Genomic DNA, 17500 nt, shown 5'->3' with positions numbered 1-17500 from the left:
AACTGTACTTTTTTTTTTTTTTTTTTATTTTTTTTTGGCATTTTTACGCTTTAGCCTATTGATAGTGTAGAGACAGAGTTGAAATGGGGCAGAGAGGGGAGTGACATGCAGAGAACGACCGCGGGCTGGAATCGAATCCGGGTCTGCTGCTGGCCGAGGCCCATGGGGGGGGGACGCCCTACCAACTGAGCTAAGGGCGCCCCAACTTTTTGTACTTTAAGAAAAACTAAAAAAAATTATTCTCTTTTATGTTTGTATGTAGGTATTTTTTATTTTTTATTTTTTTTTTAATCTTTTCTTGTGCACAAAAAAATGGAAAACATTGACAGTTAAAGACTGCGGTAAAGTTGGAAAGATAATGACAGATTTGAACTTCCGGGATCCATAAGTCATAAGTAAAACGTGATTAAAAGACACAGACGATGCATCCTTGCTACCATCATAAGGCAGACAATTGGCCGCTGCACAAAGAGAGCAATGGTATTAGTGGAGCTTAGAGGACGTCTGCTTTCAGTTAAAATGAGGTTGTAGCCCATTGTCTGTCTTATGACCATAGCAAAGATGCATCATTTGGGAAGTTGGAATCTGTCAACATTTTTCAAACTTTACCGCAGTCTTGAACTGGCCAGTTTATTCTGGACTTTTCGACATTTGTCTAATTTCTGAAAGCGCATAATGGAAAAAAAAAACATCCTCTTATTATTTCCCTCTCCTCTCCTAATACCATTCCATAAATTGTTTTCATTGTGCAATGAAAAACTTGTGGGGCGCTGTACTACGGCTGACCCTGCGCTCTGAAAACTTGAGAGAGGGGATATGCGAAAAAGACTCATTTCAATGTACCCTGTATACAATTGAATAACTTAACTTCACGATACCTTCTTTTCGTCCACCATTCAACCCTCTTTTCCTTCTCTCTCTACCCAGGAGACCTGCGTGCGTGTACGTACTGCCGTAAGCTGGCTCTCAGCTACGCTCACTCAACAGACTCTGGTTCCATCGGTGAAGACCTGAGCGCTCTGTCTGACTCTCCCAGCTCTGTGAGTGTGTCTGAGCCCAGCGAGCCACGCACACCTGTGGGAGGACGTAAGGCCAGCAGGAACATCTTTCTGGAGGAAGACCAGACATGGCAGAGGTACACTCAGAAACGCGCAGTAATGTGCACACACACAGACAGACAGACAGACAGACAGACAGACAGACAGACACTCACCCACGCATACATGAGCACGCACATACGAACAGACATACGCACACTAACTCAGTCAGTCAGTCAGTCAGTCAGTCAGTCAGTCAGTCAGTCAGTCAGTCAGTCAGTCAGTCAGTCAGTCAGTCAGTCAGTCAGTCAGTCAGTCAGTCAGTCAGTCATTCTCTCACTCACTCACTCACTCACTCACTCACTCACTCACTCACTCACTCACTCACTCACTCACTCACACACACACACACACACACACACACACACACACACACACACACACACACACACACACACACACACACACACACACACACACACACACACACACACACGTAGGGCCAAATCAAGTCGAGGAAATCTTTTTTCACATTTGTATTATTTGAACAGATTTCTCCGTGGTTTTGTCACCTTATTATTTTGTCTTGATTGAAACACGCGACTGTAACTTTTTTTCAGCCTCCTTCATCTGTGCCAGTTATAACCCTGTGCTTGTTTTTCTGCAGTTGTTTTGATTCGGTGTGCTTCTTGCTTATTTCTCTTTCAACTTGTTCACTCTCTCTCTCTCTCCCTCTCCCTCTCTCCTCTCCCTCTCTCTCCATCTCTCTCTCTCTCTCCATCCCTCTCCCTCTCTCTCTCTCTCTCTCTCTCTCTCTCTCTATCTATCTCTCTCTCTCTCTGTCTCTCTCTCTCTCTCTCCTGGCCTAGAAAAACTCCCATTGGGATGAGGAAGAAGTGAGTTTCTTGCTTTGTTGGTTTCATACATTTTTTTCCACATCTTCCTAAACTGTATCTGTCTGTAATGCTAGCCTTCTGCATGCTCAAATTCACTTATCACAAATTAGATTGGCTCAAATAGAGGATATGTAAATATAACCACATACATATTATAATAAGTGTGTGTGTGTGTGTGTGTGTGTGTGTGTGTGTGTGTGTGTGTGTGTGTGTGTGTGTGTGTGTGTGTGTGTGTGTGTGTGTCTGTGTGTGTGTGTGTGTGTGTGTGTGTGTGTTCGTGTGTGTGCACGTGTGCGTGTGTATTAGTATGATTCACCAGGAAGCTCAGAACAGCGCCCATTCCAGACTGACAACGCTACAAGAAGACTTGGGAAAATCACCAGCTAGGAAAAGGTGAGTCATTGATTTTTGTTTTTAGATGGTGAAGAATGGTGACTTGCTGCACAGTTAAAGTAGTACTATGTAGCATTTACAAAATAAGTCACATAATATTTTGCATGTGGTTAGCAAATTAATTAGAAAATTTGACTGCACAAAATCCAAATAACGATCCGCATATAAACAGGAGAAGAAGAAGCTCAACCGATATAGAAGACTTCTAAGATATTTTTTGGTAATTTTTATGCTTTACTTTTTTTTCTTTTTTTTTTAACCTTTATTTATACAGGTATATGTATCGGTCTCAATCCCTTTGAGACCGAAGACTCTTTTACAAGGGAGACCTGTTTTCCTTTCCCACGTTACCATTCACACACACATTCATACACCGATAGCAGCAGGCTAACTATCGACATTCACACGAGGCAAGGTGGGTGAAGTGTCTTGCCCAAGGACACAACAACTATGACACAGGTGGCAGGGCGGGGATCGAACCTCCAACCCTTTGATCATCAGCCGACCCGCTCTACCAACTGAGCCACAGTCTCCCCAACTATACTTACTATACAGTTTGGAGAGACAGAGGTGCAATGGGGCATATTCTAACCCGGGTCTGCTGTGAAGACGACCTATAGAAGACTGTTTTTATTGTCAGCTAATGTAACTGTTCTGAATTCATAATCTTAGATGTCAAAATGTAATACAATTAAAACTGGCCTCTCTCTCTCCACCACAGATCTGCCAGTGTGACGACCCTGTCTCTGGACCGCTCTGGTCCCTCCATGGTTCCGGCCTACGACAGCTCGGTCTCCCCCCCGGCCAGCAGGGCTCCGTCGGGCAGCAAGAGCTCCAAGAGCGGGGCCAAGCTGGACCACAGCGAGGAGGAGAGGAAGATACTGCTGGTGGATACTTTATTTTATTTTATTTTTCACTATTTGAATCCCTCTTTTTTTTTTTGGACATTTTTATGCTTTTTATTGATAGTGCAGAGAGACAGAGGTGAAATGGGGCAGAGAGGGGAGTGACATGCAGAGAACGACCGCGGGAGGGAATCGAACCCGGGTCTGCTGCTGGGCCCGTTCCGGGGGGGACGCCCTACCAACTGAGCTAAGGGCGCCCCCTGAATCCCTCTTTTAAAGTGCTTTAATTTAAATGGTGTTATAAACTAGAGCAGTGCAAGTTCGGCATGTGCACAGTGATTCCACGGATAGACGGGCACCAAAGTGTGGCTGGCTTGATCTGTTTTTTAAGTGTTTTCTACAGAAACTATATATAAATATATAAAGATATATAAATTTGAAATGTATTAATTTCCAAAAAATAAAAATAAATAAAAACAGACGCATACATTTATTTTCTATGTCACTGTCAATGTTGTGTTTGTAAATAATTTCCGCTTTCCCCAATTGGTCAAAATAATCAATTGTTGCAATTTTAATTCTTTTTTAAAAGTTTTTTTTCTTTTCTCATTTCCCCCACGCTGATCCCTTCATGCTTCCTCTGAACTCATATTAAAAATAAAATAAAAGAAACATTAATATATTTATCATTGTTAAACATTACACATTATTCCATCCTGCAGGACTCCTCACAGCTGAAAGACCTTTGGAAGAAAATCTGTCACAACAACACAGGGATGGAGTTCCAGGACCACAGATACTGGCTGAGGACTTACCCCAACTGCATTGTGGGAAAAGAGCTCGTCAACTGGCTGCTGAGGAACGGGACCATCTCCACCAGGTAGCATCTCATCACATGTTTCTTGTATTGTGTGCTAATGTGTCCTTTTGTTATGCACGACGTTGTAACCTAGCTTTTGAAAAGTGCCTGATTCACTCACGCACACAAAGTTGACTTTCTTACTTATAACTCATTGGAAAAAAGTGTTCTTCTATTTAACAGCGCCAACAGAAGGGAAGACCTAGTGCAATAGACTATGGATACACATTTTCTGTCTAGATTTATTTGATAAATGTTCATTTAGGTTCTACTTTGGTTCTAATTTGTTATTAATACTAAATACTTGTATTTTTTCAAATGCCAATAAAAATAACAAAGTAATATCGGCATCTGTCTTAATTGTCTCCCATTCTTTTTTTTTTTTTTTTAAGATATTTTTTGGGCATTTTTATGCTTTATTGATAGTGCAGAGAGACAGAGGTGAAATGGGGCAGAGAGGGGAGTGACATGCAGAGAACGACCGCGGGTGGGAATCGAACCCGGGTCTGCTGCTGGGCCCGGCCCGGGAGGGGGACGCCTTACCAACTGAGCTAAAGGCGCCCCCAACTGTCTCCCATTCTGATGTGTGTGTGTTTCAGACCCCAGGCCATCGCGATCGGCCAGGCGCTGGTGGACGGGCGCTGGCTGGACTGTGTCACTCACAACGACCAGCTGTTCAGGGACGAGTACGCCCTCTATCGGCCCCTACAGGTAACAACCTGAACTGCATGCTATTACGATTTAAATTATCACTTCAATGCACCCAAAAAGAGACATTTTGGTGGTGATAAAACCATAAGGACCCACGGTGACATCCAGGTCACACACACTTTGAATGTCCCAAAATGGTCCTCATACAGGTTTATACTAGATTTTTACTCATTAAGTAGCTCAACATGCTTGACATATACTCAACATCCTGGTGTGGTGGTCATGTGACAGCCATGTGACTGTGTCAGGAAGTGACTTCCCAAACATTGCAGTGTGACAGCTGCACACAATTGGAGAAATGAGCAAATTTCAAAAGCTTGTTTGTTGTTACTAAAGGTGAGTTAAAACCCATTTAACACTTCTAATGCTTTAATAAGGTGTGTTGTATTACATTTAACCTAGTCTGACCATATTTCATTAACAACTTTATATAGAACAAGTTAGGTAAATATCGCTGTGACGTAAAGGTCACATTGGGCCATGAGCCTCAACATAGTCATAGAAATTTGTAGTGACTTATTTGTCACAATAACAAAAATGGTAATAATGCTAATCAATTAATTTTAGTGTTTCATTTATTTTGAATTAACATATGTTCTTTTGCTAAATTCAAAGTACATTTGAACAAATTTAAAAAAAAAATGAATGACAACACATTGTAATATTAGGGTTAAAAAAAAAAGTTTGGATAATATTTTGGATAAAAAAAGAAATTTAATTAAAAAAAAAAAAAAAAAAAAAAAAAAAAATGAGAAAACATCAGAAATGTGTTCTATGTGGTCTACTTGGTGTGTGTTCCATCCCTCATATGTTTCCTATAAGTAGAACTGGGTGCGGGTTCTTAATTAGTGAGTCTGGAAAATGCTTGTTGTCAAAATCATTTTGTCAGAATCAGTGAATCGGTCCTCAAGATCTGCTACCTGTCCGTACTGTACTGTGTGTGTGCTGAAAAAAAACAAGTGTTCATAGTACACAGCCTAGGCTCTGTAAACTGGTGCTTAAACAAATAGGTCGTAAACAATGGGGCCCACTGTAGCTAGCAAAATGTCCGTTAACAGAGCCAAGGCTGTGTATTAACTTGATATTTTTTGAAGTGTGAGGAAATATTCACTGATTTTGATTTGATTTGATTTGATTCAATTTATTTCAGACATATCAAACATACAAAACAAAATGAAAAGCATGGAAATACAATAAACAAATTATGTTTTCACAAAAAAAACAAATTATCTGTATTTCTGAGATATGCCTGAAAACAAGAATCACTGACTCCACCTCAAACTGATCAGAACCTGCTCATTTATTTCAGTTACAATGATTCAAACATAAAATGAAATGTTTTGATTGTAATGTGATGTCTCTGTGTGTGTGTGTGTGTGTGTGTGTGTGTGTGTGTGTGTGTGTGTGTGTGTGTGTGTGTGTGTGTGTGTGTGTGTGTGTGTGTGTGTGTGTGTGTGTGTGTGTGTGTGTGTGTGTGTGTGTGTGTGTGTGTGTGTGTGTGTGTGTGTGTGTGTGTGTGTGTGTGTGTGTGTGTGTGTGTGTGTGTGTGTGTGTGTGTCTGTTGTGTAGAGTACAGAGTTCTCAGAAACCCCGTCTCCAGACAGTGACAGTGTGAACTCGGTGGAGGGACATTCTGAGCCGTCCTGGTTCAAAGACATCAAGTTTGACGACAGCGACCCGGAGCAGACAGATGACACCATGCCCAGTACGTATGGAGGGTCTAGTGCTTTGTTTTTATTATAAGCTTTATCACAGTAGGGCTGCAAGATTTATCACAGAAAATAATCATGATCTTGATTCATATATTTTATGTAAACTCGTTAACATAAAATTCTCTGGCTAATACTCCCCTGTGCATTAACGTCACGCTGCATTTTTACTTCTTTGCTTGGGAACAATGTATAATAGATAACGTATCTTGCCAGAGTCCCTCATTGAAGCCCCCAAATGTTGAAATTGTAAGTTTGTGTTTTAAACCCAGGACCATTTAGTATTGTAGTTTGTTGTCCAAAACAGAGAACGAGGTTTCATATATTTCTTTTTAAGCCAAAGCTGTAGTTTCAATTAAAAAAAATGTATGTTCAGTGTTGTAAAAAAAGAGAGGAAAATAGACTGTTGGAATAGACTTTTCCAGCACTTACATGTGATGTTTAAAAGTGTGCAATAAAGAGTGCAAGACTTGTATTAAAAAAAAAAGATTTTTAAGGAAAACAATCTTGAATCACATTTTAGCAAGAATATCTGTGAATACATCACAAGCCTATTATTAAAAGTTGATTGTAACACGTTCATTGACCCGTCTCTCTCTCTCTGTCTCTCTCTCTCACTCGCTCTCTCTCTCCCGCCTTCTCCATCTCCTTTTCTCTCTCTCTCTCTCTTCCTCTCTCTTTCTCTCTCTCTCTCCCTCCCTCTCTCCCTCCATGTCTCTCTCTCCCTCTCTCCCTCTCTCTCTCCATGTCTCTCTCTCCCTCTCTCTCTCTCTCTCTCCCTCCCTCCCTCCATGTCTCTCCCTCCCTCTCTCTCTCTCTCTCTCCCTCCCTCCCTCTCTCCCTCTCTCCCTCCCTCTCTCTCTCTCTCTCTCCCCCCCATGTCTCTCCCTTCCTCCCCAGACTCAGGCAGCCCCAGTAAGAGGACGTCAGTCAGCAGTTCTCAGTCGGTGGTGGACAGTGACTCGGCCTCGTCCATCAACCTCAACGTGGAGCAACACAACGTCAACTTCCACATCAAGAAACAGTCCAAGTACCCACACGTCATGTCTGGCACTGGCACGGAGCAGAAAGGTAGAGGTTCACACACACACACACACACACACACACACACACACACACACACACACACGCATGCTCACACTCGCACACACACACACACACTGCTTTATTGATAGTGTGTGTGACCCCAGTTTGTAAACGCTGCCATACTGAGAAATACAGAGAGTTTTGTGGAGCTGATAGGCTTAGTCAACTTTGTGTCAACTTGTTTGGAGATGGCTTAATTTGAACCAACATTCATTTATATGAAAAGTTACGCACTTTAAAGAGGAGTCTTAAGTTTCCTTCCTCTTTCAGCTGAGTTCCTTGTGGCGGAGGACGGAGGGCAGAACATCGTCATAAGTGATGCCTTCATTAAAGGTAGGAACTTTGCACTTCCTTATTCACTCAACCAGACATTAACACACTGGCCTTATAGCTAATAAAACCTTCTCCTTCTTTCTTTGAACCTAACACTCCCACAGAGTCTCTGTTTAACCGTCGTGTGGAGGAAAAGGCCAAAGAGATGCTGTTCACTCCGCTGGGCTGGCACCACAGCTCCCTGGACCAACTACGGGAGGAGAACGGGGAGAAGAAGGCCATGGAGAGGCTGCTGTGAGTGGACAGAAACATACACACACTCATTGGGTCCATTGTGATTAAACATCAAATATAACAGCCACCCTACCCTGTCTAGGAGACAGACTAAAGCTTAATATAGTCCATAAAGGTGAAGTAAGCGATTTATTTATGTTAATATAAGTGTTAAATCGCTTTATTCACACAGTGATCACTTACATAATGTGCGCGTTTCATAAAGCCGATCCCTCAGTCAGCTGCTCTGTATGTAATCGTCAAATAAACTTTTTGTCGGATCCCGAAATGAACATCCAATCACAAGAGAGAATGCTACAAACCGACACCCGTCTCACTCATGATCTCACTGCCGGTGCACGCCAGAGCGACACATGGGTGAATGTTTATGCGCCTACAATGGCGGAGCAGGTAAAAATCCTTCCAAATGAACCATTACGCTTACAGCACCTTTAAACAGGGCCGACCCTAAGCTTTTAGGCCCCCTAAACATTTGTGTTGTAAATATGAGTTTAATCTCACATAATGTCCGAATCATAATTTTAAGACTTGTAAATGCATTGGTGCTATTCCTTGTTTGTTCATCTGAGTAACTTGTACATTTAATATTTGTAGTGATAAAGTAAATTCATATTCATCATACATATGGCTGCTGCAATATGAAAATGATGTGGACAGTCTAATAAACAAGGGAAACCGAGCGACTCACAAACAGTTAATATTTCAAGAGGAATACTTTCAACATGAGAGTACTTTGCATTTTCTGCGACTGGTTATTAAAGGGGCACTGGGTAATATGACATCATCAAGAAAGTTCTAGAATGCAACACTCCCTGTGTAACCCCACCCCTTTTGAATAATAACAGAAGCTACAGTGGCCTTCAAGGACAAGAACAATTCTAAATTCTAAATTCTAAACAATGCACCTGATGACATTCCAAAAACATGGATGCCTCCATAAGACTTGCCTGCTCAATGTACAAAATGTAATATTAATATTTGTAATTCTCCGCTCAGGAGGATAATTCAGATTATTGGCAGAGGTGATTTTACACCAATAAGGACATATTTATGAATGAGGATATTGATTTTAGCTAATAAATTACTTAAAATGTTACACAGTGTCCCTTTAAGTCTCTCATTTATCTAACCCTCTCGCCCTACACCTCTCTGTGTGTTTCAGCTCGGCGAACCACAGCCACATGATGGCGTTGCTGCAGCAGCTGCTCTACAGCGAATCTCTGTCTCTGTCGTGGCGTGACATCATTGTTCCCGTGGTGAGACAGGTGGTGCAGACCGTACGGCCCGACGTACGCAACCATGACGACGACATGGACATACGCCAACTGGTACACGTCAAGAAGGTCAGGCATGATATATTAATCAAATCTGTCAAACTGTAGTCAGACATTATCTCTTTTGCTGCTACATTTGTTAGAAGGTCACTTTTGACCTATGAGGACACAATATATGAATCAAATCTGTAAAACTGTAGTCATACTGTACATCATGTTGCTTGCTGCTACATTTCTTATGCTATGAATCATGCAAACCTAATAACAACAACAACAACAACAACAATAATAATAATAATAATACATGATACTTCTGTTGCACTAATAGGTTGTCTAGGACAGGTATACTTTCTCTTTTTTTTTTTTTTTTTTTTTTTTTTTAAGTTGAGGTCCACCGCAACTTTCTGCTCTCACAAACTAAAGCTGAAGACTTTTCTGTTTGCCTTTCCCATCTAGAACTCTTAATTTGCTTGTTTTTATTGTCTTTAAAATGCAATTTTTATTTATTTTTAACAATTGATCAGCCTGTTTTAGCTTATTTTATATTATGGCTTAAATGCACATAAGTATAACTGAGCCATTTGTGTTTCAGATTCCTGGAGGCAGGAAGTTCGATTCGACGGTGGTGAACGGCTTCGTTTGCACCAAGAACATCGCACACAAGAAGGTAGAAAATATTCCGGACAAAACTGAACATTCATTCATTGTGTTTAAAAATATAATACTCAACCATGCCTTCTTTTTCAAAAGAGAGACATTCATTCTTTGTGTGATGTTATGAAGTTATTTTAGAAAACATATAGGCTATTTAATAAAAAAATTTAAAAAATCTTTTAAAATTTTTGAAAATAAAAATAATAAAAAAGTGTTCTCCACTGTTTTTTTATTGTGTCCAGAATTAATATCACAAATTAACACACTCACCTCTTTCACATCGGCAATAATGTTCAGAAAATGTTATAATGTGTATATACATTATGTGACAAAAGCCATTGTTTGAAGTGTTAATATTTAACTGTAAAATTCAAACTGTTTTCAGATGAACCCGTACATCAAGAACCCAAAGATCCTGCTGCTGAAATGCTCCATCGAGTATCTGTACCGAGAGGAAACCAAGTTCACCTGCATCGACCCCATTGTGCTACAGGTCAGTCACTCAGTGGGAAACTACAGTGAACATTGGGGCGGCAGTGGAGTGCAGGGTCGGAGGTTCGATTCCCCGCCTACCCGCCACATGTCGAAGTGTCCCTGGGCAAGACACTGAACCCCAAATTGCTCCCGATGGTTCAGAAAGCGCCTTGCATCGGTGTTTGAGTGTGTGTATAAAATGTGAATATGTAAAGCGCTTTGGAAGCGCATTGTGAAGCGCCTTGTGACCCTGGTCTGTGAAGGGCGCTATATAAATAAAAGCTTACTTACTTACTTACTTCTTACAATAGTTAAGTTAAAGTTAAAGGTGAAGTAAGCGGTTTATTTATGTTAATATAAGTGTTAAATCGCTCTTTATTCATACAGTGATCACTTACATAGTGTGCGCGTTTCATAAAGCCGATCTCTCAGTCACCTGCTCTGCATGTAATCGGCAAATAAACTTTTCGGGGATCCCGAAACTGATATCCAATCACAAGAGAGAACGCTACAAACCGGCACCCGTCTCACTGCCGGTGCACGCGCAGAGCGACAGATGGGTGAATGTTTATGTGCCTACAATGGCGGAGCAGGTACAAATCCTTCCTAATGTCTGTTTTGATGGTTTTTATCATGTTTTATCACACTTATGGATCTGAGATGGTGCTAGATAACTCGCTGCTTGAAGACCTCGGTGCATTAATGTGGTGACGTGGGGACGAGGGAGGGGACTGCTAACTGCAATCACTGACAGGAAGTTAGATAAACTGACCATTCCGCTTACTGAACCTTTAAGTTAAGTTAAATCAAGTCTTTATTTTGTCAATTACACACACATGCAATGTGAGTCACACACATGTCAATCCAAATGACATTCAGCTCACCCCTCCTACATTTCTAAACACACACATGCAGTCCTACATATAGGGGATCATTGCACAGGGACTTAGACTGCAGCTTTGTGTATACGTATACTGTATGTACATTTAAAGAATTATTTTCTAGAGCTATAGACTTTAAAATTTTTCTAAATGTATGCAAATTCTGCTTTTAATTTAGTACTTGTACTGTGAACATGACATCAATAAACTCCAACTACACTGATATACAGTTGCATTTTGCTCCAATCTCATTAATCTAATAAAATATTTTCTCTTCGTGTCTCTGTCTTTTAGGAACGAGAGTTTTTGAAGAACTATGTTCAGCGGATAGTCGACGTGCGTCCCAACCTGGTGTTAGTGGAGAAGACTGTTTCTAGAATCGCTCAGGAGATGCTGCTGGAGCACGGCATCACTCTGGTCATCAACGTCAAACCGGTCAGTGTAATATCGCTGCTACATAATAAAAATATAATAATAATCTTTATTTGTATAGCACCCTTCACACAGTTAATGTTCAATTTCATGTGTCGATTGGATTTATCAGAAAATAGCATCATTATAGCCTTAACCAACCCTATGATGGGCTATCGGTTCACATCCAGGCTTCAGCATTGGCATGATAGCTCGCACCTATTTTAGTACAGTATTTTATTGAGTAATGTATTTTAATGTGTTCTATGTGTGTGTGTGTATGTTGGATGTGAGTGGACCATCTGAGTCCATAATAAAGATTATTATTATACATAGAATTCAGCTCAGAGTGCTTTACATGCACAACATAAAGATAATATAGAAAAAAAACCACATTATCATATCATCATATGACTTGTGCATCCGCTAGTATTCTTGTACATATACATAATGCATTTTTAAGTGTCCCTTAAATCGGGCTGTCATTATCATTGCCTCCTCTTGGTTTTCACTGTACATATGTCACTAATATAGCAAAACAAAAACACAAATTCAGCCCAACATAAATGAGATTGAAATTAAATCTTTATTGCAAATTATTTTATGGTATAAATTAAAGAATAACAATAAGGAATTTTTTTATTAAATTGCATTATATCTATTCTTTGTTTGATCTTTCGACAAAAAGTTAGCTAAGCCTACCCTGCGTGGTAGCTGCTGCTATCGGTGTATGAATGTGTGTGTGACTGGGTGAATGTGTACAAAAACAATGTAAAGCGCTTTGGGTCTGTGATAAACGGAGATATAGCGCTATACAAGTCCATTTACCATTACCATTTACCAAAAACACCTTACAAATACACATACATTTGCAGAATTAGAAAAAAAAAAATCTAAGCAGCGATCTAACACAAGTGTAGTACATCACATTTTTAGCGACACACACAATAAAACACTAAAAGTAAAATAATCTTTTCGTCTTTGCCACTGTTACTAAGTTTCCATTCTTCTTCTTTGTCTCTATAGCAAGTCTTGGACAGAGTGAGTCGTATGACACAAGGTGACCTGGTGATGTCTATGGACCAGTTACTCACCAAACCTCGACTGGGAACCTGCCTCAAGTTCTACATGCAGCCCTTCACTCTGGCCAACAGTAAGAAGCTCCACTCCTACTCTCTATAATGTTAAAGACCTACTTCACCGGTGGAAATATGAAGGTGTATTGAACTCTGAGATCTTATGTAGTATAAATGTGCAAACATTTTAGAAATCTCTTCAGCCTAGCCTGAGAAAAGGCAGAAAGAGTGTTTTATGGTCTCACTGTCTAAACCCTACATTTTCCCATATGTGACATCACGCAGGGGAAAATGTAGGGTTAGGATTAACAGGACAGCTGGGCCAAGGGAAGACTGAGGGAAGAAAAACCTCATTCATTATATTATAATAGGGATTTTATAACGATAGAACGCCGGTGAAGTATTCCTTCAGAATTGTTAACGAAAACTATGACGAAATTTTTTTGTCAGAAAGAAAAAAATAGTCAAATCTATCCCACAAACCCGATCCTATTTGAATTGTCTCCTTCTGTCCTTTCAGATGAAGCAAAGACCCTGATGTTCTTCGAGGGCTGTTCCCTTCACCTGGGCTGCTCCATAAAGCTACGCGGTGCCGCGGACTACGAACTGGCCCGGGTCAAAGAAATCATTATGCTGATGGTGTGTGTGGCCTATCACTCCCAACTCGAGATCTCTTTCCTCATGGACGAATTCGCCATGCCGCCTAGCTTACCCCAAAGTGCCTCCTTCCCGTGCCTGCTGGAAAGCGCTTCAATCGAGGAAGAGGACGAGACAATTGTAGCTAGCATAGAAACGAACAGAGATAGCCTGGACAAAATTGAGGACTCTACACTTTTAGGACAATTTCCTGAAGAAATAGGGCTTTCCGTTGAGTCCAAAAATGGTGATACTGAAGCTCTCCAAGACAAATTGAACCCCACTTCACCGCCATATATCCCGGACGAAAACGCTCCTAACAAAGAGAGAATTCCCTCTTCTTCGACGTTTGCGAGCCCTGTACCGTGCCTGTGTGTGTCTCCTCCGTTTATCATGGAAGAGATTGAGGAGAATAGCTCGGACACGCTCGTAGCAACGTCCGATTGCGATGGAGACGGTGATGTAAGCCTAGTTAAAGAAGACTCCATAAGCACAGAGGATGGGGAGTGTCCGGGTACGCCCACTCAACGCTTGTTTAGGGACCCGCTACAGGATGATACGGGGATGTTCGTGGCAGAGCAGGTGACCTCAAGCGATGACCATTTGAAGTCCATATCAGCGACATTCAAACAGGAGCTGAAGGATATTATTTTGTGTATTTCACCGTTCATAACCTTCAAGAAGCCGTTTCTCCTGACGCCCGCCGGCATGCACTGCCCCAGCAGGGACTACTTCCCCGAACAGGTAACGAGATTATTATTTTTTTTTTTATCTATCTAAAGCTGCAAATAACAATCCTCTCATTATCAATTAACATCATGGTTGTTTTTTCCAATAATTATATGTTACATTTTCTCATGATTAAACAGACATTTCTATGAGGTTCAAGGCTTAACAACATAATCCAACCAACTTTGTGTTAAAATTCATCAGTTTTACATGCTGTTACAGGCATTAAAATCAACAAAACCACAAGGGTACCCATATTTTTGCACAGCCAGTTTTTCACATTTTATTTTATTTCATACAACCAAATACTGCTTTACAAAAAATCTTTGTTTGAAAAACATCCCAGTACTTAGCTGTTCCTGGTAAATTAAAGACATACCACTTTTATTTATTTTTTGTGAAAGCAGAGTCAATTATAATGCCGGCTGAGAGGGGTTCCCAAACTTTTTCATATGACTGTATATGTTAATCCAAGTCCAAGGTGATGCCTTCAGATGTTTGACCATCAGTCAAAAACACATGTTCTATATATTTTAAACGCTGAAACTAGAAACTTTTAGTTACAAAAATAACAATTTAAAAAAAACAAAAAAACATTTAACCAGGAACCCTGTAAAGCGTCTTTGAGTGCCTAGGCAATAAAGCGCTATATAAAACCTATCAATTATTATTATTATTATTATTATTATTATTATTATTATTATTATTATTATTATTATTATTATTATTATTATTATTATTATTATTATTATTATTATTATTATTATTATTAATAACATTTTAACAAATAAAGTTTGATTCTTTGAATTTTTTACAATATAAGTTACTCTCTCCAAAACTGAACTCTGTCCGTATTCCAATAGCAGGTGTATCCATGTTCGTCCATAACACTGTGATTATCTTTCTGGCTTGTAAAAGTCAAGTATGACTTAAACAATCGATTGTATAAAAAGTTACAGATAATTTCTCTAAAGATCAATGATTTTTCCATCTTACTACTACGCTCACCTGCACTGTCCCTCTCCCTCCTAGGTCTTCCTCTCTCCTCTCCTCAACAAGGATTTCAAGGAACTGGACGGTCGCAGAAAGCGGCAGTTGCTCAAAGACTCCGCTCCTTCCTCATTGGTCGGTGGATCGACCAATGGCGTGGTCCCACAGCCAAGGCCCATAGACGTGCTGCCTTCACACAACCTCACAAGCACTCGCATTACAGATCAGCTGAGCAGTAGCCAAGATCTAGCTAAAATGCTGGCGGACTATAGGGCAACGGGAGGTCGTATTAGGCAGAGAGAGGCCATAGACCCTTTCAGCACACCCAGTAATCCAGCACCTTTGGGGGGGCAGAGCAGAGGAGTGGAAGTCACGGTTAAGGCGCTAGTGAAAGCCGACAGCGAAGAGGAGAAGCCCAGCAAACTGAGTGATGTCTGGGCCCCCAAGGTGAGCAGGAAGGTTGGGCTGTATCCAATTTTTTTATTTATTCTTTGGATAAATAATGTTTTTTTTATTTTTTTAAATGGAAACTCTTCTGAGCTACTTTATGTGCTCAGATATGTGATTTTTACATGTTTTAGTGTTTTACCCGAGTTAACAAAGAAATAGTTTTATTATTCTGGGGACCAACAATTGAACATTATTGGGTTTTTGGAACGTTTACAAGCTATTTTTAAAAGTCACCACTGATTTTTTTTTTTTTTATATATTATATTTTATGATAAATCTTACAGAAAATAATAATTTTATTTTATTTTTTTGTGTATCTTGACTGTGTTTGTTGTTGTTGTGTTCCTCAGCTGGACTGTCTGAACCCAGTCAACCACCAGAGACTGTGTGTTCTCTTCAGCAGTTCATCGGCTCAGTCCAACAACGCGCCCAACCCCTGCGTCAGCCCCTGGTAAACCCCTCATACAAACCTCATTCATAAATCATATCATACAAATCTTCTCAATCATAATCGTAACACATCTAATTTATCAAAAAACTTACAAAAAACATCTTATATACCTCGTTTTCCTCGTTTTTTTTAATGTTTTAAAATGTGTCGTCATTGCCCTTTGTTTTCCAACAGGATTGTCACAATGGAGTTCTATGGAAAGAACGACCTCTCGCTTGGTGTATTCTTGGAGCGATATTGTTTCAGGTAAGAGAAAACAAAATGTATTTTTCATACAATTGAAATGGTTTGACGAGAGCTTCAATATCAGCGAATATGGAGGAAATCTGTATTTTGTTTATATAAATAATAGTTTTGATGCTCTTATACTTGATGAAAAACTCAGGCAGTTTCTCAAAGTTGTTTGAACAATGTGTTAAATTCGTTGTTTTTAAATCTAAATTCTTAGTCAGCGGCTTTTCAAATTTTATGTGTGTGTGTGTGTGTGTGTTTGCGTGTCCATGGTTTCGTGTGTCTGTGTGTGTGTGTGTGTGTGCGTGTGTGTGTGTTTGCGTGTCCATGGTTTCGTGTGTCTGTGTGTGTGTGTGTGTGTGTGTGTGTGTGCGCGCTTGTCTGCGTGTGCATGGTTTCGTCTGTGTGTGTATGTGTGTGTGTGCGTGTGTGTGTGTCTGTGTCCTTCCCCAGGCCGTCCTACCAGTGCCCCAGTGCGTTCTGTGAGACTCCCATGGTGCATCACATCCGGCGGTTTGTCCACGGCAGCGGCTGCGTTCAGATCGTCTTGAAGGAGCTCGACTCTCCTGTTCCCGGATACCAGCACACAATACTCAACTACTCCTGGTGCCGCATCTGCAAACAGGTCAGTGGGAACTCACATTATATCATTTAGAATTTTTTTATTTACATATTTATTAAAAAAAATCACAGGTTTATTAGTAAATGGCCTAGACAAACACAATTCATTAAGGTTGCCATAGAGTTTCAGTACAAAATTAAATCAGTTATGAGTTTATGCACAAAATACAACAAGCTCTATACATTTTAATACAATTAAAAAAATTCAAACTAATTTTTTCTGGTTTTTCAACTAAAGTCATATTTGTTTAACGAACCAATGAATAGAATGACATATTATGTGAAAGCTATAATATGTAAATGTTATATTAATAATTTAAAATCTACTGTACCACTCACTGTACCATAAAAACACCCATGCATACACAAGGAAACAGTTTTTAAAAAGCTTTCAAAAGGAGTAAGATATATATTTTAAATAAGGAAATATCTGATCAAAGAACCAAAAAAAAAAAGCTTGAATCCGACAAGCATTTGGTGCCTTTTTGCTTTTTGAAATGTTCCTTTGTTTTTTAACTT

At 40.0% G+C, this 17500-nt stretch overlaps 1 protein-coding gene across 2 annotated transcripts in view; it reads left to right on the top strand.

Annotated features, from left to right (window-relative positions):
* Positions 1-17500, top strand: part of pikfyve (phosphoinositide kinase, FYVE finger containing) — a 39701-nt gene that overhangs the window by 9314 nt on the left and 12887 nt on the right. The window contains exons 6-24 of one of the 2 annotated variants that reach the window (XM_080037583.1): positions 928-1135; positions 2240-2326; positions 3048-3213; positions 3894-4051; positions 4630-4741; positions 6311-6446; positions 7351-7521; positions 7807-7869; positions 7974-8103; positions 9266-9446; positions 9970-10044; positions 10417-10524; positions 11681-11821; positions 12824-12950; positions 13394-14253; positions 15271-15675; positions 16029-16129; positions 16304-16375; positions 16814-16985. In XM_080037583.1, coding sequence (XP_079893709.1) covers positions 928-1135; positions 2240-2326; positions 3048-3213; positions 3894-4051; positions 4630-4741; positions 6311-6446; positions 7351-7521; positions 7807-7869; positions 7974-8103; positions 9266-9446; positions 9970-10044; positions 10417-10524; positions 11681-11821; positions 12824-12950; positions 13394-14253; positions 15271-15675; positions 16029-16129; positions 16304-16375; positions 16814-16985 — 3473 coding nt within the window. Of the gene's footprint in view, positions 1-927; positions 1136-2239; positions 2327-3047; positions 3214-3893; positions 4052-4629; positions 4742-6310; positions 6447-7350; positions 7522-7806; positions 7870-7973; positions 8104-9265; positions 9447-9969; positions 10045-10416; positions 10525-11680; positions 11822-12823; positions 12951-13393; positions 14254-15270; positions 15688-16028; positions 16130-16303; positions 16376-16813; positions 16986-17500 lie in introns of both variants that reach the window. The other variant, XM_080037582.1, reaches the window with a different exon arrangement.

Source organism: Ammodytes marinus (genome assembly GCF_949987685.1).
Source record: "Ammodytes marinus genome assembly, chromosome: 12".
Lineage (NCBI taxonomy): Eukaryota > Metazoa > Chordata > Actinopteri > Uranoscopiformes > Ammodytidae > Ammodytes > Ammodytes marinus.
This window is presented reverse-complemented; position numbering and strand designations above follow the sequence as displayed.